Source organism: Arachis stenosperma, chromosome 1, assembly GCF_014773155.1.
Source record: "Arachis stenosperma cultivar V10309 chromosome 1, arast.V10309.gnm1.PFL2, whole genome shotgun sequence".
NCBI classification, from domain to species: Eukaryota; Viridiplantae; Streptophyta; class Magnoliopsida; order Fabales; family Fabaceae; genus Arachis; species Arachis stenosperma.
Window position 1 is genome coordinate 44,174,238 of NC_080377.1, and position 22,617 is coordinate 44,196,854.

Genomic DNA, 22,617 nt, shown 5'->3' on the forward strand with positions numbered 1-22,617 from the left:
ACCCTCAAATTCTATTTGATAACAATGTTGCGCTTTAATCAACAAGAAGTCAATAAGAATAATAACCGTTAGTGTTGACAACTAATTTAAAATAAAAAATTTATATCACATGACACCTGTTTTCTTTTAGAGGAAAAAAATTCAACTTTTTGATAAAGTAAAAAATTTCACAATATTATTGTTTCTTGATATTTTAAAATATCAATAAAAATTAATTCAATTTAAATAGAACGGTTAGTTGCATTGGGAGTTTCAAATGGTCACGTTGTCATTTATAATTTTAATTTTTGGAAGAAATAAATTTTTACTTATTCATATAAATAGTATTTTTATTTTTTATCTTTCAAAAAAATAATAAAAGTTTAAAATATGATTTGAGCCATAAGTTGCTATTTCTCCCGTTGAACTTTACTAATTAAAATAAACAGTAAATGATTTATCATGATATAAATTATCTCAATTTTATTCTTATACTATCTAGATTAAGTTAGGATAGACCGAATATCGATAATTTATATTTAATACCATTTATAATTTTATTTTTTATAAAATAAACTTTTACCTATAATAAGAGGAAAAAAAAGTAAAAACAACAATATTGTTTATGTGCTATTTTTATTTTTTTTAAATATAAACAAAACAATTGAAAAATTTATTTTTAAAAAATTGAAAAACTTAAAAAATATAATCCTCTCTCTCTCTCCTGAAATTAAGGTGAATTTCGGTTTCAGTCTTGCTTTAGTCTTTTTTTTTTTTGTATCTTCTTTTCAGCAATGAATTCTCCATCAACACATGCTGTTCTCACCCTCCTCTTATCATTCTTTATATAAGATATTCTTCAGCCTTCAGCTATGGTATAGTCTTTAAGGGCCTTTTTGAACTATTCTAAAGTCTCAAACTTCATCTTGAGCTGAAATTGAACTTCTCCAAATTCTGCATTCGGATCATATTGAGGCCAATCAAATCTGTCCCTCCCTTCATCACTTGAGTCCGGAGGAGTTAAGAAGAGCTCTGACTCATACTCAAAATCATGTCTGAGTCATCCCTTGGCTTCACTGCAATCTCCTCATCAAATGTTGCAGGCTTTTTAGAAGCACTTTTATTATCTTTATTGGGCCCATCATTGTCATTTGATCTTGGTTCATCCCTACCAGACCCAACAACACTTGGTCTAGCATCACTCTTCTTCCTCACATCAGGCCCACTTTCACCACCAAATACACATCTTTCTTTCTTATCCCCTGCCCTTTTACCTTGAGTCTTAGCCTTGTCATCTCTGCTAACATTCTCTCTCACCTTTGTAGTTTTCACTATTATTTTTTTTTCATCCCTTTTGATATGAGGATTATCGTTGGTATAAAATTTTCACAAAAACAATCTCGTCGAAGTATAGATTTATACCGACAAACAACCCTCAATCAAAGTTTAATTTATTTGTCACTTAAGCAACCCAATAAAAATCGAGAGTATTTAAACCTTGGGTTGTCTCTTAAAGAAATTACAGGGAAGTGTGCATATTATTGGTTATGGGGTTACTTTTGGAGTTTTGAGGTTGATGGACAAGAAAATAAAACTAACAAACTAAGAAATTATAAATGCTAAAAATCACTCATGACAAGGATTAAGAGTCAATGTTTCCTATCTTGGACCATTGATGACCACAACATGGTGATTACAAAGGATTAATTCCACTTAGTTTTCCTCTAATATCGGAGGGTTAAGTCAAGTGGACATAATTGGTTCTAGAACTAAGTAACAACCCTAAATCACCAATGAAACTGGACATCAATTATTTCAAGGGATCTAAGTCCTCAATCACAAGTCAAGAGTATGAAAATCTACTCTAAAATCTAACCAAGCATTTTACCAAACACTTAGAAGGCATAAAAGAAAAATATGGTAAAATAGCAAGAAATATAAAATCTGAAACTACCAAATACAAGAAAACAACAATAACAACTCAATTAAATAATAAGAAACATAAAACATAAATTGCATTAACGAAAATTCAAATCAACAATAGTCTTGAACATAAAGGCAACAAAATAAAGGAAATAGTAAGTAAAACTAAAAGAACAAAGATGTAAGAATAATAAATTACAAGGAGAACTAAATCAAAGCAAGAATTAAACCTAAATCTAAGAGAAATCTAACCTAATTTACCCTAATTCGAGAGAGAAAAGAGAGCGTCTCTCTCTAGAATATGACCTAAAACATGTTTCTATTCTGTCCTAATTGCTCTTTCTTAGTTCCTTCTTTGGCCTCAAATACTTTAGAATTGAGTTACATTTGGGCTTTGGTGAGCTTAGAAATCGACTTTAGCGTGTTTCTCTAAGTTGGTCATGTGCTATTTGTCACTGTACGCGGCATGTCACGTGTACGCATGGCCTGGCAAATTTCTTCCTCACGCGTACGCATGGTCTTGCATTCACCAAATCCTTATTTTTTATGAATTCTCCATCTTGCATGCTTTTTCTTCACTTCTTTAATCCAATCCTTGTCTTCTAAGCCTGAAATCACTAACAAACACATCAAGACATCGAGTGAAATCAAGTGGATTAAATTTAGATAATTAAAAGCTAAAAAGCATGTTTTCAATCATTAAGCACAATGATAAACCCCAATTTTGTGGTTTATCTTGTACTCAATTTTGAGAGTTTTATCAATTTTTCTCACATTTATTCAATGAAATGGCATGATTTTGTAATTCTCCCTAAATATGTGCTTAAGTGTGAAAACATGCATTTTAGGCCTTAAAATAGCTAAATTTAATTCACTTTAATTCCATTCGATGCCTTGATATATTTGTTAAGTGATTTCAGGTTTAGAAGGCAAAGATTGGATTCAAGGAATGAAGGAAAAGTATACAAAATGGGAGAACTCATGAAGAAATGAAGGAACCGCAAAGCTGTCAATCCTGACCTCTTCGCACTCAATCGATCATAACTTGAGTTATAGAGGTCCAAATGAAACGGTTCTAGTTGCGTTGGAAAGCTAACATACGAGGCTTCAAAATAATATGAAATTTGCCACAGTTTTTTGACGTATAGAGACGTGTACGCGCACATGACACGCACAAGTCGCAGGATCAGCGTGGGTCCATTTTGGCAACTCGTTAGGGGTGATTTCTGAAGCATTTTGGGCCCAATCCAACTCATTTTTTATGCTATTGAACCCAAGGATTGAGGGGAGAATGAACCAAGTAGTCATAGTGAGAGTTTTTCATCATGTTGTAGGTAGAATTCTAGAGAGAGAAGCTCTCCCTTCTCTCTAGAATTTAGGGTAGTTTAGGTCAATATCTCTCTCAAATTTATCTTTCAATTCTTGTTTTGATTTCAATTCTCTTTATATTTTAGTGTTCTATTGTCTTAATCTTCCTAGTTTCTCTTGTTAATTTCTTATTTTGCTCTCTTTTGTGTTGATGAACCGTTGTTGGATCTTGATTTCTTCTAATGTAATTATGTGTTTCTATGTCCTTTTTATGTTCATCTTAATTGTTAGTGTTGATTTCTTGCTTGTGGTAGTCATGGATTTCACTAATTCTAGCATTTTATGATGTTTAATTTTATTGCATATTAGGTGTTTGATAGAATGTTTCCTCTAGTTTTGGAGTAGTTTCCTTTACTCTTGGCCTAGGCTAAGGGAATTGAGTGAGCTTGAGTCATTGGGTCTCAATGAATTGGTGATTTGAGAATCCTTGGTGATCAATTTGATACCCATTGACACTAACCCACTACTAATCTAATTAGTAGATAGGTTGGGACTTATGGGTTGATATTGATTAAGCCATTTGATGTACCTCAAGTTTAGGAGTAGATATTACGTACTTAAACCTCTTGGAGGTAGACTTAATGAGCTTGGTTCCTCATAATTGTCAATATATGGTTTGTAGACAAGGATGGTGATCTCAATTACCTATGTCTAGTCAAAAGTATTTTTCCTTTCTCTTATTAGTTAATTGTTCATTTACTTTTCTTGTCATTTACTTTCTTGCAAAAATATAAAATCAAACCCCTTGCATCTTCATAGCCAATAATTGAGCACTTCATTGCAATTCCTTGTGAGACGATTTGATGTTTAAATACTTCGGTAAATTTTTATTGGGGTTTATACTTGTGACAAAACCAAATTTAGTTTGATTTGAGGATTGACTATTGGTTTGGACTATACTAATAACAGAGTTATTTTGTGAAATTCTGAACTGGTGTAAATCCTTATTATCACACAATTAGGAAGAATTCACAAAACCATGCTATTTTAATGAATAAATATGGAAAAAGTTGATAAAATCCACCAAATTCAATAGAAGATAAACCATAAAATTATGGTTTATCAATCTCCTCACACTTAAACATTAGCATGTCCTCATGCTAAACTCAAGAAAGACGAGAAAGGGATTATCAATTTTATTCAATGTACACTATCTAAATGCAAACTATCTACATAAATATAACTATTCTAATTACTATCTATTTACTTATAAGTATATATGTAGTCAAAGTAAATCAAATTTTCAAGAAAGTATAAATGCATAATCAAGGGCCAAAATAATCATAACAAAATCAAATTCATAATTGAATTAAATTATTCAAAAGAATTTACAAACTTGCAAGATAAGCAACGATCAAAGATGGAAATGTGGAATTGAGCAATTGAACCTTCACCGGATGTGTATATGAACTCTAGTCGCTCAAATGTTTAGGGTTAATCCACTTACTTCTCTTCTAATCATGCTTTCTAAAGTTTGTTCTTCATCTAACTAATCAACAAATATTTAATGTACATATGCAAATATCACGAGGTCTTTTTAAGGTTGTAATTGGGCTAAGGATAAAGGTAAGGATATATATATATATATATATATATATATATATATATATATATATATGGCTAAATGGCTAAGTGAGCTAAAATTTGAATCTTTGATTAACCTAAGTTCTCACCTAATACATACACAATCTGCACAATTATAAAATCAAGCTTAGTTATCCAAAATCTCACTTTACATACACACACACACACACACACACACACACACACACACACACACACATGTATTCAATTCAAATTAATCACATATGCGTTGATTTTTATTGAGTTTCTCATAGGGGTAATTTTGTCTCCTTTTCATTATTTCTCTTTTTTTTAAGAACATAATATATACCAAGACATCAATGCATATGGTTTTCATACTATTACATGAGTATGTACCCAAACTCCCAATATTTCTCAATAAATATAAAACACATTTTCATTAATCAAAATTTTCACATTTTTACCACACTTAGTTGACACACACACTCACTATCTCAAGCTTACCAAAGATCCAAATAAGATAATTAATTATTTTCCATTTAAGGTTAGTGATGTGGTAATATAAAGAACAAAAGAGAAATAAAAAGACTCAAAGTGGCAAACAAAAATAAGTGAAATGGTAGGCTATTTAGGTTAAGTGAGCTATAATGAAGTGATTGCCTCAATCACATAAATGCATGTATATACACTAAATAATGGACATATAAAATTAAACAAGCCAGAGATTGCAATCATAGATAAGAAAACACACAAGAATCAAAATCATGGTTAAATAATGTAACCATATAATTAGACTCAAAAACTCACAGGTCGTGTGTTCTTAGCTCAAAAATCATATTCCAAACTATATACATCATGCAAGTTTCAATAGAAATTTCAACTCAAATCAATTTGAATCTTAATGCCCCTTTTAGAAAAAAGAATTTCTTGAGAATTTCATCAAATTGATCAACATTTATTTTGTGTAATTGTGAAAAATTAAAAATTAAAAATCCTTAGTTTATTTTCCATTTTCAACCAAATCAGTTTTTCATGTGTATCATAATAAACTAAGTTCAATTATGCGCACTTTCCAATCACAACTAATAAACTAAAATAACTAAGCTAAATTTATATACTACCAATACAAAAAATGCAACTAACTCAAAGTCTAAAATATATACAAGCAAAAGTACAAAAGTGCGATAAACTAAAATGTATTCAAAACAATCAATATGTACAAAAATCCAAAAGTATACCGAAATAAAAATGCAAGTACGGAAAATAAAATAAAAGTGTCTAGAATGGAATGGTTTACCAAATTAACTCTGCTGATCAAGGCAGCCTCCCCACACTTAAATGTTAGTATCGTCCTCGATGCTCTTGAAATCAAGCTAGGTGAGAGGGGCCATCACCTGTATCTCCACCGTTTGCTGTGGGTGGCTGTGGCTCTGTCGGCTCCTTAGACCCGGCCTCCTCCTTGATGCACGTAAACTTGTCTCTCAACAAATTTTTTTTGGCAAGTATACCGAATTGTCATCAAGTAAAAACTCACAATAGAGTGAGGTCGAATCCCACAGGAATCGATTGGTTGAGCAACTTTAATTAGAGGAGTGTTCTAGTTGAGCTAAACAGATTTGAATTGAGAATTGCAGAAAACTAAATGGCGGAAAAGTAAATAACAAGAAATGTAAATAGCTTAAAGTAAATGGCAGAATGTAAAGTGCAGAAAATAAATTGTAGAAACTTAAATGGGAATGGGGTAATGAATATCAAATTAAATAGCAGAATTAACGAGAATGGGTAAGATCAGAAATGGGAAAGCTCATTGGGCTTAGGAGATATTGTAATCCTCCATATCAAGTTTATTCTCATCTCTTCCTCAATCAATGCATTCATTGATCTCTTGGCAATCTTAGGTGATTGGATCCCAATTCTTTGGAAATTTAATCTCTCTAACCTTGAACAATTGCCCAATTCCTTGATCTAATTACTCATGGGAAGAGATGAAGTACGGTCACTGATTATACCACATGCTTTTCTAGATCAAAGTATTGGTAGGATTACATGTCACGATATCCATCCAACCCCCAACCCAGTCCAACATGAGAAAGCATTTCTAGTATGATTTTTTCATTTCTCTTCCAAGGTTCAGAGAAAATCTCCAAGTATGAACAATTTCTCTTCTGAGACAATTGTTCAATTGTATGAAGATCGAAAGCTTCCTAGCAAATCAAGAGAAAAGAAAGAGGAAGAATAATGAAAACTATTATTGATCCATTGAATTACAACAGAGCTCCCTAACCCAATGAAGAGGGGTTTAGTTGTTCATAGCTTTGGGAATAGAAATTGAAAATGAAAAGTGCATTGAAGATAAACTGAATAATAGAGAAAGTAAAATACAGAGTGTTTACAATTCTGGATCCCCTAGATCCCTATCTTATTTTTAGTTCAAAACTACCCCTATATATATTACTTCTCTGATCTTTAGTTCAGTGTGCAAGTCTATGGATATGGGCCTTTGAGCCCAGTTGAAGTAGTTACAAACTTAGTGGGCTTAGTCAGCTTGCTGAAAGAAGTTGAGTCAGGTATTATTCACATTAGTCAAGACGTTAGTGTGGTTAACGTTAAGTGTAAATTTTGGTTTGAAGATGTTAGTGACACTAACTTTGTTACTAACGTCTCAACCCTCTTGAACTTCGTTAACCCCACTGTTAGTGGCACTAACGTGACCACTAACGTAGCCTTTCCTAACCTTTGGTGACATTAATGGTGTTAACTTTACCATTAACATCACAACGATCCTTTCCTCCACGTTAATAGCTCACGTTAGTGGTGTTAACGTGGTCATTAACGTGGGAATACCTTGGCTCGAAGATGTTAGTGGTGTTAACTTCACCACTAATATTGCAAACTTCCTTCCCTTCTACTTTAGTTCTCACGTTAGTGGCTCTAATGTGGGCTTTTTGGCCATTTCCAACGTTAGTGGTGAATGAAGTTAACACCACTAACGTTGTGCTTCCTTCTTTATCCCACGTTAATGCCCACGTTAGTGGCACTAACATGGCCACTAACGTGGGTATCCTTGGCCATTTCCAACATTAGTGGTGAAGTTAGTACCACTAACGTTGCAACCCTTTATGTGCTCCACGTTACTTCCCACGTTAGTGGCACTAACGTGGCAATTAACGTGGACTTATGTTGGCCTTCCTAACGTTAGTGGTGTTAACTTCACCACTAACGTTGCAGCTTCTCCTCTCTTCCACATTAGTACCCACCCACTAACGTGGGCTTAAAATGGCCTTCGAAGACGTTAGTGGTGTTAACTTCACCACTAACGTTGCAAGCTTGCTTCTCTTCTACATTAATGGCCAGGTTAGTAGCGTTAACGTGGCTCTTCTCTGCTTCTTTTGGCCTGAAATTAAATAAACAAAGTGCATCAAAGTCTTGCTCTAGAACATGAGATCATGCATCATTCATTTTATCATTCAATTCTAGCATCATTCTCATGCAAATATTCAAAATTCACTATGTTTGCTTGAATCAAAGCATGAATGCATATCCAACCAAATACTTGCTTATTGTCTAAGAAAATGCATAAAACTATCCTAAAACATACAAAAAAATGGCTAGTAAAACTAGCCAAGATGCCCTGGCATCATGGTGCGGTGTTTCTAACCACAGAATAACCGGCAAGTGCACCGGGTCGTACCAAGTAATACCTTACGTGAGTAAGGGTCGATCCCACGAGGATTGATGGATTAAGCAACAATAGTGTTTGATAGGCCTAGTTAGACAAACAGAAAATAGTGTTTGAAAGTTCAAAAGCATTAACGGTAAATTTAGAATATTAAAGATAGGCAGATAAATAAGTTGGGAATAAAATATTGAGAAGGCAGTAAGGCTTCAGAGTTATCTACTTTTCCGGATTTACTTTTCTTACTAACTATTTTAATTATCTAGGATTTAATTTATGGCAAACTATATTGGACTAGACCCTAATTCTTTAAACCTTTCTAGTCCCCTCTAAAATTCATTAACTGCCAATTCATTGATCAATTAATTCCAATTAGAAGCTACATGATCAAATTCTAGTTTATATGCCACAAAAACTCTAATTACCCAAAAATAAAAGGATTATATGTCACGTATCCCGTTAAATCCAGATAATTAAAATTTAGGAGAATATGTTTTCAAGCTGTTGTTCAAGTAAAGAGCTTTTTCAAGTTTTACAGGAACTCAAATAGAAAGAGGGTCATACTTCCGTTCCACCCAAATTCATAAAATAAAGAGCGAAAACAATTCTTAAATTATAAATCCATACATAAATTAAAATAGAAAAAGCAATAAAATCAATCCATACAAATAGACAGAGCTCCTAACCTTAACAATGGAGGATTAGTTACTCATGGTTCAGAGTAGAAAAACTAGGATTGTAAATTTGGAATAGAATGGGATGCCCCTAATGGAATGTACTCAATAGAAGAGAAGTCTCTCCTTTTTATAACTAATCCTAATTAATTTAAAATCTAATTTCTAAAATTAAGATAATATCTTTTCCTATTTTAAAATCAAATTTGAATTTAAATCAAAATTAACTAACTACTCCGCGTCTTGTAACGTGGGGACCACTTGGCTTTACTGGATCCGAGCCTAACTTGGGTGCTAAAATGAGGCCCAGAAATCATCCCCCAGTATTTTCTGCATTTTCTGCACGTGGCGCATGTCACACATACGCGTCAGTCACGCGGATGCGTCGGTCACGCGTACGCGTCGATGGTCTTTTTTGCAAGTCATGCGGACGCGTCGGTCATGCGCACGCGTCACTGTGCAAATCTTCAAATTACGCGTACGCGTCAGTCACATGCACGCGTTGCCATGGAAAGCTCCAAATCACGCGTACGCGTCACTCCTCGCTGCCATCTCCTTTGATTCTTGTGCTGCAGAAACTCCACCAAATCCAGCCGAATGTTACCTAAAATAAACAAAATTGCAAAATACTCAAAGTAGCATCCATATTGGCTAAAAGACAATTAATTCTTTATTAAACTCAACAAATTAGATGCAAATTCACTAGAAAAAGATAGGAAAGATGCTCACGCATCACATCACTCCTTCTCAGATTGATCGGAGTGTCAGGCTCAGAAGAAATATCAAGGCCGCCAGAAGTCACAATCCGCCTCAAATGTGCATAACATCGCCTATTGTGATGTTCCATCTGATCCATGTGCTCGAAAAGGCGTTGCACGAGATGGTAGATTGGCTGGGAAGTAGATGATGGTACTGCTGTGGAATGTACTAATGTTGTCGCTGAGGGTCCTACTGTAGCAGAGGAAGTAGATGGCTCTGTAGAAGCAGTGAGTGCTGGACGATCTCAGCGTCTAGACGCTGGACAATCTCCGAACCAGTTGCCGTGCAGGATAACTTTCTTACGGCTGGTAACTGTCAGTTTCTCATCTCCCTGCTCCTAGGGAACCTCAACCCGGTGAGCCATCTGAGTGATCAAACATGAGAATGCTAGGCTGCCTCTAACGTGGGCCTGGGCCATGTATCTCCTAATGAGTCTTGGAAGGTATAATTCCTTCCCTTCCAAAACATACCATATAAGCACAGCCATGCCTGCCGGGACCTCAGACTCGTGAGTGCTAGGCATGACATAGTTACTCATTATCTACTGCCACACCCTAGTCTCAATTGTCAGATAATTAACCTTGATACCTCGGGGAGTCGGTTTTGACAGTCCATATGCCCAAAGAACATCAGGATGGACAACTATAGTACAGAAAACTGCATCCCAATCAAACTCCACACGGTGAATCGCCTTCTCGGCCTTATAGAAATCATCCTTATCACTATTCTTTGGCTGAAAGGGGAGAATCTCTTCAATAGCCTCAGTCACTAAAATTTGCCTGCCTTAGAGCTGAACCGCATCTAGGGTTCCCCGGTAATAGTTACAGTAAAATTATCGGACCCAAGATGACTTCACTCCCACCAAGTCTCAATCCAAGAACACCCAACCCCGTGACTAATCCGACGCTTAGTAAAATGCGTCATGTCGGGTGGTATCTCAAGCTTCTTCTCTACGTGAAGGTTCCTTTTTCCAGGAAGTGCGAAAACTTTAGTTTACAGTAGAGATTAGCAAACTTCACTGGGTCGAAGGAAGGCGTAGCTTGATCAGCCTTCTCCTTCGCAGTAAGCTGCCTCTCAGATAAGGTCTCATCAGCTATCTCAGTGGATGGTTGTGATCTTTTCCTTTTACTTGAGGTTGCTTTAGCCTTGCCTTTTCTCTCTCCGTCAGTCATCCTGAAAAAGAAAATTCACAGAAAATGGGATATCAAATAGAAGCTAAGGCGTGTAAGGCAAAAATAATATAATAAGCAGGCAAGAGACAGAAAACAGAAGAATTAAAAGCTTATGCATAAAGTGAGTTAATAAAATGCAATCAACTTGGAATAGAATGAAAATAGAAATCAAAATAAGTCAAATTCACATTCCAAGTAATTGTGTACAAGAAAAATCAAATTGCTTGCCCGTAAAGAAACAAACTTGCTATGCATTAAAGGAATAGTAAAAGAGTTAATTAAAAAAGGAAAATTAAAAAGAAAACTTAAAAAGTTAGTTAAAATCAAAAGTTAGCAAAAGAAAGAAAGTTAAATGTTAATAGCATAGCAAATATTGTTCTTAAATTAATAAAATGTTCAAAAATAGTTAAGAATAAGCAAACTCACATTCATATAATATAATGCAAGCATTGATGATGAATTGAATAAGGCAAAATAAGCATTAAAAGGAGAAATCAATCATCAATGTGTTTGATCACTAAATTTGTAAAAATTGGTGCGAAAAGATCGAAACATCCACTTAATGTAACCCAAAATTCATTTAAAACAAAAATTTTATGCAATTGGTTACAAAAGTGAAAATGCACTAGTTTTTGCAATTTTAAAGAACCTCAATAATCAAATTAGTAAGCTTAGGTCAATTAGGAAATTAAAAGTGTGCATTTCAATGATTGTGTGGAAATTAGTTGAATTCAAATCATGAAGTGAAAGAATTGACCAGACTTGACAATTCAAATCATAGAAGATGTTCAAAGATAATTGACTAAGAAGGGTCTATTTGTCACATAAATCCGTCAAATAGCTCCTTGTTGCAACCAATCATACAATGCAGCATAAGGAAACCAAAAGAAACAGAAACACTGGCCAAGTAATTTATTAATTGAGTTGGTCATAAAACAAAACTAATTAAAGCAAGAAATTACCAACTTAATTAACAAATCCTAATCAATTAATGCACCAAATTTAAAAAGTTTCAGCAGTATTCCAACAGTAAATAGGATGTTCTCGAATTTAAACAAACAGAAAAATTAATCCATATGAACTCAATTAACATAAAACAAGCACAAATCACAACAGCTCATATGAATTAAGCAGCAACAAGCAAAAGTGACAATCAACAGCAATTCACAAATTAGCATAATAAGACCATGACCAACATCATTCAATCAAAATAAGGCAGTAAACCAATGATTCCAGACATTATTATCAACGCAAATAAGCAACCTAAATCCACTACAATTCAAATACTACCTAACTACCTAGAACTAACACAACATGCATCCTTAACTAATCTAATTAACAAAAACTAACCTAACTAACAAAAATTAAACTAATAATTAAAATAACTAAAACAAGATTAACTAATTAAACTTAGAAAAAATGAAAATAGGGGAAACCTAGGAATGAGGCAGAATCAGAGATTGGCAAGGGAAGAAGAATGGTGGCAGAGCAATGTCGGCCCAGAGCTGGCACTGTGCTAACAGTGGTGCACTGTACTGACAGTAGCAGAACCAAAAACAGGGGAATAGGGAAAGTCCATGTTCTTGTGGTGTATGAGAACAGTGGTGTAAGGAAAAATGGGGTAAGAGAAAAAGGAAGAAGAGAGGTGAAGAGGGTGGAGGTTGGTGGGGGTCACCGGCGGCAAGGATGGCCGCGGCGGTGGGGTTGGCAAAGGAGAGGGGTGACTAAAATGGGGAAGAGAGGGAGAAAGGGAAGAGAGAAAGAAGAAAGGGGAAGAAATGGGTGGTTGGCAATGGTGTGGGTTCACCCGTGATGGTTAGGTGCGGTGGTGGTGAGTGGTGGTCGTCAATGGAGGATTGGGGGTGAAGAAGGAAAACAGAGACGTTGGAAGAGAATTGGTACGCGAATGAGAATAGGGTTCTTGCGTCAGGGATAATGCAATTTAAACCCACACGTACACGTGGATCACGCATAAGCGTGGCAGGGACGAAATGGTGAGCAATGCGTAGGCATGACAAGAGAAAAGAGGGGATGACGCATACGCGTGGGTCACATGTACGCGTGGGAAGAAATTGTGCTAGACACACAGTTCCTACACACTACGTGCACAACTTATTGTCGAGACTGTGCCACACGATCCTAGCACATTCAGATTCTAGGGATCACGCCTACACGTGGGTCAAGCGTACGTGTGACAGGGCCTCTCTCTTTTTCTCTTATTTTTTTTAAGAAATATAAAATAGAACCAAAACTATCCTACCCACTATTTACATTTCTAAACCAACCAGAATTCAAATCTAACAAAATCTTTAACTTTTTGAAAAAAAAAATTCAAATACTTTATTATGCAATTCAAACAAAAATGAAATTCAAACAAAGATGAAATTTAAAACAACTAACCTACAACTTAAGGCATAAACCTATCCAAACAATCTAACACATAAGGCAATATATCCAAGAGTAATATCAAAGCAAGAAATTACCTAACAATGGAAACTCAATTCATTCATTAACTATATAAATAAGAGAATGAAAACAGGTTACCGTGGTAAAGTGTCTCCCACCTAAAACTTTTATTTATTGTCTTTAAGTTGGATAATTAGAAAGCTCCTTGTCATGGTGGCTTGTGCTTGCACTCATCCTTGAACTTCCAAGAATGATTGGTCTTCAAGTGGTTGTCAGAATTTTCAACCGATTTCACCAAACTTCGATGAAGTTCTTCACAAAATATGAGCTCCCAAAGTTGATATTCATCTTGTAATCTGGGATCCCATATCTTATTTTCGCACCCGTCTTCAAGTTGATCATTGTGGTTCTATTCAGGTGGTAAACAAGCCGAATTTTCAATGAGATACCAAATTCTTTTCTTAGACCCTTCCAATTGAGCACTAGTCCAATCTTTGCACTTGATTCTTGAAGTCTCAACCTTAATGAGCATTGAGTTGCAACGCCAACCACTAATCATCCTTCCTTTGCGCTTTATTCTACAAAGGGCCCTAAGTTGACCATCCATTTCAAGCAAACCAAATTTGAGTGGGACAATAAAGCTTAAGGATACAAGTTTTACCCACTCAAATGAAGGAATAGATGGTGACCTAGATAGAGAAGTTTCCAATGATCTTGACAAAGCGAATTCCACTCTCGTCTATCCTTTTAGAAGGACTTCCACCTCTTGACAACACGATTTTTCACTTTCAATCTTTTCCTCATTGCTTGCCAAACTTGGAGGTTGTGCACATTCTTCTTTGACCTCTATTTCATGTCTAATGGAGAGGATTTAACAAAATTATCGAGGTGATTAGTTAGTGTAGATAAAAATTAATCGATGATTGAATCCATTTCTTGATTAACCTCTCCAAATTCTTCAACCATGATATGCTTTGGAGGCTGTGTACTAACCTTCTCAATATCAATTTCAAGCTTCTCGGAAGGAGGCTCTATAACTTTCGGTTCCCATGGACTTTCAACATCTCCTAAGTCTTCAACCACTTCTTCCTCTTCAATTATTTCAGCCTTCTCCACTTGTTCCAATACAAAATCCCATTCCTCATTCTCTACCGGAGTTTCTAACCTCTCTGTTATACTTCATTCTTCATTTGCTTCTCCACATGTGACCATGGGAGCGCCTTGAATGCATAGGCATTATGAAGCTAGTCGATTACTACCTCGATCAAGGTAGCCATGAATTCTTCTTACTTCCTTTGAGCTTCACGTCGTTCCAGAAGAAATGAAATGAGAGTGTCATTCATTGGAGTTTGGGGTGGATAGGAGGGTTCATTGTTTGGGAGAAAAGGTTCATAATAGGAAGGTGATTCATATTGGTGGGAGTATTAAGGTGGTGTATGTGAAAATAGTGGTACTTGGGAGTATTGATGTTGGAATTGTGGTAGCTCTAAGGGTTTTCGCTCATAATAGTCACAATGGTGAGGTAAATGAGGTTAGTGGTATGATGGATATGGGTTATAGGAAGATGTTTGGTGGTATGAGGCTTGTGAGTATGGTGGTTGAGGGCTATATTGAGGATAGGGTTCATAGGCATATGGTGGTTGTGGTTGATAACCACAACGAGGTCCACCATATCCATTAGATTGATATGCATCATGGTATGGTTCATGCTCATAGTACATTGGAGGAGTTTGTTGCCATGAAGGTTGATCATATGCTTGAGACTCCTCCCACCTTTAATTGTCCCATCCTTGATGCATATCCTCGTTGAAATTCTCATTTCCTACAACATAGTTAGAACCAAACTCATAGCCAAAGTGATGAGAATTCATAATGAGAAGAGAAAATAAAAACAAACTAATAAGAACTAATGAAAACAAAATCCTAAAACTAGCAAAAACTAGCAAACAAACCAAAAATCAAGCTATTCACAATATCAACATATATACAATAACCAATAACAAGTGCACATTTGTAATTCCCCGACAACGGAGCCAAAAACTTGATATGAGAATTATCGTCGGTATAGAATTTTCACAAAAATAATCTCGTCGAAGTATAGATCTAAACAGACAAATAACCCTCAATCAAAGTCTAATTTGTTTGTCACTTAAGCAAACCAATAAAAACCGAGAGTATTTAAATCTCGGGTCGCCTCTCAAAGAAATTACAGGGAAGTGTGCATATTATTGATTATGGGGTTTCTTTTGGGGTTTTAAGGTTTATGGACAAGAAAATAAAACTAACAACTAAGAAATTATAAATGCTAAAAATCACTCATGACAAGGATTAAGAGTCAAGGTTCCTATCTTGGACCATTGACCACAACATGGTGATTACAAAAGGATTAATTCCACTTAGTTTTTCTCTAACATCGGAGGGTTAAGTTAAGTGGACATAATTGGTTCAAGAACCAACTAACAATCCTAAATCACTAATAAAGCTGGACATCAATGATCTCAAGGGACCTAATTCCTCAATCACAAGTCAAGAGTATGAAAATCTACTCTAAAATCCAACCAAACATTTTATCAAACACTTGGAAGGTATAAAAGGAAAATATGGTAAAATAGCAAGAAATATAAAATCTAAAACTACCAAATGCAAGAAAACAACAATAACAATGCAATTAAACAATAAGAACCATAAAACATAAATTGCATTAATGAAAATTCAAATCAACAAAAGTCATGAACATAAAGGCAACAAAATAAAGGAAATAATAAATAAAACTAAAAGAACAAAGATGTAAAAATAATAAATTGAAAGGAGAACTAAATCAAAACAAGAATTAAACCTAAACCTAAGATAAATCTAACCTAATCTACCCTAATTCTAGAGAGAAGAGAGAGCTTCTCTCTCTAGAATATCCTAAAGCATGTTTCTATTCTATCCTAATTGCTCTCCCATTGTTCCTTCTTGAATTTAGCCTCAAATACTTCAGAATTAAGTTGGATTTAGGCTTGGGTAAGCTCAGAAATCGCCCCCGGCGTATTTCTTTAAATTGGTCACGTGTTGCTTGTCAAGTGTACGCGTCATGTCACGCGTACGCGTGGCCTTGCGTTCACCAAATCCTTATTTTCCATGAATTCTCCATCTTACATGCTTTTTCTTCACTTCTTTGATCTAATCCTTGCCTCCTAAGCCTGAAATCACTAACAAACACATCAAGGCATCGAGTGGAATCAAAGTGGATTAAATTTAGATAATTAAAAGCCTAAAATCCATGTTTTCAATCATTAAGCACAATTAGGAAGAATTCACAAAACATGGTATTTCAATGAATAAATATGAGAAAAGTTGATAAAATTCACCAAATTTAATACAAGATAAACCATAAAATTGTAGTTTATCACCTTTCCGTCCACTCTTTTTTCTATCACACTCTTCACTCTCACTTGAATAAGAAAAATTATATCCTGAAGGTGGAGGCTTATATGCCTCATCTTCAGTAGATTCATACCCATCATCATCACTTGAACTATTCTCATTGTCTGCATCATTGTCCAACCCAGCATCCTTAACAACTACTTCCTCAATAGCCTCATCACTATCAGATAATATCTCTTTCGATGGTCAAAATAAATGTAAAATTCATCCGTATCTTTATTTTATATCTTATTCTTCTGCAGGCTTCTGATTTCTTTATCCCCATGAATAGGGTGTAGACCAGATTCTAGGGTTGCAGAGTGGGATCATACCAGTACATAGCTTTGTAGTCATGGTATCCCAAATTCAGAAAAAGTTTCTTCAAGTCAAAGAAGCAAATGAGGTCAACGTCCATCGGGGAACCTTTTCACGTTTCCATTAATGTAGACCCAGTCATCCTTGTTATCTCGAACAAAGCTTCCATCATGATGAAACACAAGGACCACATCTTCGGACATCTAAATGCCAACAAACAATCTAGATGTCAACATCAGTACCACCTCTTATTTGTTTATTCACAAAAAAAAAATGTAGAAAGAGATTCCAACTAAATAAAGAGCTACAATACATTCCCTATTTTATCCACTATCACTAATCACTACAACTATCCATAACAATGCATGTACACAAAATTAGAAATTCAAAAACACTTTTGACTAACCTTGATCAATGGGGTATAGAACCAACTGCCTTCACGAGTTCCGTCACAACCATTGTCACGATCAACCAGAGCAAAGACTATGAACAACGTTGTTGAAGAATTGGAAGGATTTCTTCGTAAAACTTAGCAGATAGCTAACGGGGTATGGAGTAATTTCACCACACCATTGAATATGAGAAAATTTATGCATCGGATTGGTCTCTCACATTAAAACGGCGCCGTTTTGTTGCTCTGCCCAAGTGGGGACGAATTTATTCTTCCCAAAACGACGTCGTTTCGCCCCTGGTTCCAATACGACGTCATTTTGTCCCGGGTGGATGGGGACCAAAATATCTTGGAGGTGGCATGTCGCAGTTAATTAACCTAATATGTCATCCCGTTAACCTCCACGTAGGACGTCACCGTTAGTCCTAACCAGGACAAACTGACTTGGGGACGTATCTAGTGTAAATCTAAGAACCTCAAGGTCAAAATCTTAGTTAATTTTTATGGGGGACAAATTTGTGTGATCGTAAATTTTTTGGAGACCTATTTGGGGTATTACTCTAAGTTTTAAAAAGATTTAAAAATGTGATAAAAATAGTTAGATATTAAATATATAATTTTTTAGAAAAATAAAAACTAAATTTTGATATAATTTTTTGTAAATATTATTAAAGAAAGAAGAGTTTTTTATTTTTAAAATTTAGTAATTTTATGTCAAGTAATTTTTAAAAAATTATTATAAGTGACTAAATTTTTTTAAAAAAGTAAAATATTCTAAAGATTAAATTTTGTTTTGATTTTCATATGTATTTTTTAGATAATTATTTCAATATTATTATAAAAATTTATAATTAGATCAAATGTATAAATTATTTATTAAATATAAATTTATTACTTATAAAAAATATATTATTTATTAAATTATTTTTATCATATTTTTAAATTATTCTATTTGTCACAACATAATTTGTTTATGTATCATCACTACATACAAATGAATCAAATTGATTTCCAACCGAATTTGTAACAAATGACTTATTTTAGTTTAAAATAAAAGATTGTGAACAAAAAAATTTTATGTTTTTAAATTGATCATACGAAATATTTTATAATAATTTAATGATAATAAATTTTATAATAATATAAAATATATTTCAAATTTCGTTTTTAATTTTTGAAACATTTTATAAATATCTTATCTCATCGTATTTTTACCGTCTAGTCATAATTAAATTTTTTTCATGAAAATATTAAATTTTTTTTATCATTATCATCATCATCAATTATCTTTTTTTTCTTTGTAAAAGCAACCATTATAATTATAATGACCATGGTGATAGTTGTAGTTATAGTGATTTAGTAATGAAGGTGACTAGAAAATAAGAGAAATAAAAAAATAATATTAAAAAAATAAATAATATTTTTTGAATAAAATATTTTTATTTTACTAGATAATAAAAAATAGACCGAATTAAGATATTTGACTTAAAATATGACGTTTTAAATATTAAAAATAAAAATAAAATTTATTTTAAATGTTAAAATTAAAATTATATTTTATCGTTAATAATATATAATTATATGAGTAAAATATCTTTTTTAATCATAAAATATTTAAGTACTAATAATTCTAATAATGAAATATGTAAACTAAAACCTTAGCTATCAAAGATTTAGTTAGTTTGAGAAACTACTCAAAATTGATAGTTTATTGAATAATTTTGTTAGTTAATATTTGATATACATTATAAAAATTTATATTTTTTATGGTTAAAATTAGCAATGCTCAAATTATTTATGATTGTTTGATTAGAAATTGTGCATAAATATATTATTTTAATAAAAAATTATATAATTGATTAAAATATTAAAAAATTCAAATTTATTAAGCAAAAAATAAGTGAGATTGGTTCAAAAATTAATTTAGTTTATAATTTTTAATTTTTAATTTCAGACACTAAAATAAATTTAGTACATATAGAGAGAGTAACTTAATTAGGAAACTTCTAGCAAGGTAACACTTTTATAATAAAAATATTGAGAATTGGCTAATATTGATTCAAATATAAAAGACAAAAAAAATTTGTTGATCCTAACATTTTTTACTTGGGATTAACTTGAAAGGATAACATGCAGGAGGAGGCGTAGAGAAACAGGAGTGTGACACAAAGCGCTATCGACCATTTCAACATGACCACTACAAACACGTCATCACTTGATTATACATGACCAAATCATGTTGTAAGGCATGATAATAATTGTTTTCGTCAAAATAACCATGGGACTCATTGGCTAATTGCCGGAACATTTTTGGTACAATTAAAATTTTCTAAATAATTTTGATATAGGGGTTTAGAATTAAAGGGTCCAAAAGTAGCTACTTAGAACAATTTTAAAATAGCATTTTTCGGGTATCACTTTTAAGATTTATAAGAAGTGGACCGTTTTAAAAATAAAAATTGCTTAAAGAAATGATAATATCTTAATATTTTAATAGAAAATCAATTAAATTGTTTTACCTTGTATAACTATTTTTGGAATAATTAAAAATAATACAAAATTCAAATTGATTACAGATTAAGTATTGAAATGATAAATTTTATATTTAATCTCAAAATACTATTTATTATATATGGTTTTACAAATATTAATATAGTATTTTGTGAAATTTAAATTTAAATTTAAATTTAAATCAATATTAGAGATCCTCATATGTTTCATTATAACTTTTTTTTCTTTTCATGATGAGATAATATTAGTTTTAGTTTTTAAATTAATTTGTGGACAAATTATTTCTTAAAATCACCACTGTCTCTTTTATAAAATCAGAATTTTCTTTTCATTATAAGATAATAGTCATTTATAAAAATAGAAAACCACCAGTGATGAATATTTGGACACATATTTTTCTTTATAGAACAAAGTTGTTTTTTTTTTTTTTGTTACATATCTCTTTCTTTTTTCATATGTTTCCTTATTAAAAAAAAAAACATAACGTGTTACGTGTGGTGTCCTTTTAAGTAGAAAATGTAACATTTCAGATAAAATAATAAGTATAACATTTTTTAGAAAATATTATTGGAGGTAAAACAAAGTACCATGTTATAAACTTTAATTTTTTTTTTCTGTTGGCAGGGACGGATCCAGAAATAATATTATGGGGGGCCAAAAATACATATAATATTAAAAATTATGTAAAAAAATTATATAATATAAGATGTATTACAAAAATATATCGACAGGAAATATATTTTAAAGTAAAAAAAATATGTGTATACTATTTATTAACGAAGTGGTCGAATCTTCGTATCATAAAATTCACCAATAATAAAATTTGTGTCAAATTTTTCAGTAATTTTCTTTTCAATATAATTAAAAGACAATTAGCAAGAAATTTATCTTTTATTTTGTTTCTAAGTTATTTTTCACAATATTCATAGTTGAAAAAGATCTCTTAATTGTAGTAGTTGAAACAGAAAATTAATACCAAATGAATAAAAAAAATAGCCACAAAAAAAAAAGAATTCACTTTATGAGATTTAAAAATTTTTATTTAATTAAAAAATATTAGTAATAATATCTTTTTCAAATTTTTTTAATATTGTTACTTACTTTTTAGATATTAAAAATTATTAATATTTAAATTAGACTGAAATTTTTATTTATATTATATTAAATAATAAATAATTTTTTAAAAAAAATTAAATTATACGTAATAACTTATTACTATTAAAAAAAGTTGGGGCCAAGTCCGCCACTTACCCCTTATGTCCGTCCCTGTCTGTTGGTAGAAAAATATAAGTACCCCATTTGAAAATTCAAAAAAAAATATTATTAACGTAAATTAGTAGATCACACTTTTAGATATCAACCATTACTTAATAAAATTTGTTTAACGATGAACCGACAAAAATCATTACACAAAACCCACTACTATATTTTTTTAATAACTATTTTAAAAAAATTTTCTTATTATATTTAACATCTCATGTTATAAGACAAAAAGAGTATTGAGGAGACCCATAAACAAAAGGGAAAAAAATTTTCCTTGTTAAAGATTACTAAAAGGAAAATCAATTGCGTAATGTTGAGGCCAAAAAGTTTCAACTTAAAACTACGACTCCACTGGGGATCGAACCCAGAATCTCTGGTTCCGTAGACCAGCGCCTTATCCATTGGGCCATGGAGTCTTTCCGTTATCTGACGATTCAATATTAAGGATATTCCAAGATTTTAGCTGATTCAGCTGGTTCTTCAATTTAGTGTATTTGAAGTTGGGTCAATCCCCATTGAAGCTTCTGCTGCATATCCTAGTCTTCATCATCCATAGTTTGGTAACAGTAGAACTTCAAAGCCAGCACCCCATCACCACCATAACCAACAAAAGCAACAACACTATTATTATTATTATTGTTGTTGTTGTTGTTGCTTTCGTAGAAGCATGTCACGGCCTTGGACACATTCCAACGCTACCGTGCCGGCACTCGGACTTACTCAACCTTTTGAGCTAAGACCAAGTCAGCCTAACCCTCAATACTTAGCAAGAAAGCTAAGAACACGAGAACACAAGAGAAAGGAAGCTTTGGTGGAAAGAACACTTTATTACTCAAGTGTTGGTTACAAATGATTCACACACCCCCAAACTCTAACTCTCACCCCTATTTATAGCCATCCACCTCCTCAATGGATGGTTAGGATTAAATCTAATCAACGGTCCAGATTAATTATCCAGAACCTTCTTTACAAATATCTATCCTACCACAACTCTCTAAATACTTCTAGATTGTTCCATACAACTCTTCATACTTTTATATCAATCCACACTCTTCTAGAATATTCTATGATCTTCTAAAGTCTTCTAGAACCTTCTAGGGTATTCCGGGACCTTCTAAAACATTCTAGAATGTTCTGGAACCATCTAGAGTATTCTCAAATACTCCAGAAAACTATACAAACACTGTTAAATCTAACCTTCTAAAAATTTACCGTGACATTCTCCCC

At 33.0% G+C, this 22,617-nt stretch overlaps 1 protein-coding gene and 1 non-coding gene across 2 annotated transcripts; both read right to left on the bottom strand.

Moving 5' to 3' along the window:
- Positions 1 to 999: 999 nt before the first annotated feature.
- On the bottom strand, positions 1,000 to 17,264 carry LOC130979102 (uncharacterized). The gene is made up of 5 exons (XM_057902461.1): positions 17,243 to 17,264; positions 16,927 to 17,107; positions 10,944 to 11,097; positions 10,513 to 10,657; positions 1,000 to 1,310 (listed from the first exon to the last, which is right to left on the bottom strand). Exons 1-5 carry the CDS (start codon positions 17,262 to 17,264, stop codon positions 1,000 to 1,002), a joined length of 813 nt encoding a protein of 270 aa, XP_057758444.1.
- Positions 17,265 to 21,733: 4,469 nt separating this feature from the next.
- TRNAR-ACG (transfer RNA arginine (anticodon ACG)) lies at positions 21,734 to 21,806 on the bottom strand. The gene has a single exon. It is a non-coding gene; the product is annotated as a tRNA-Arg (tRNA).
- Positions 21,807 to 22,617: the final 811 nt, after the last annotated feature.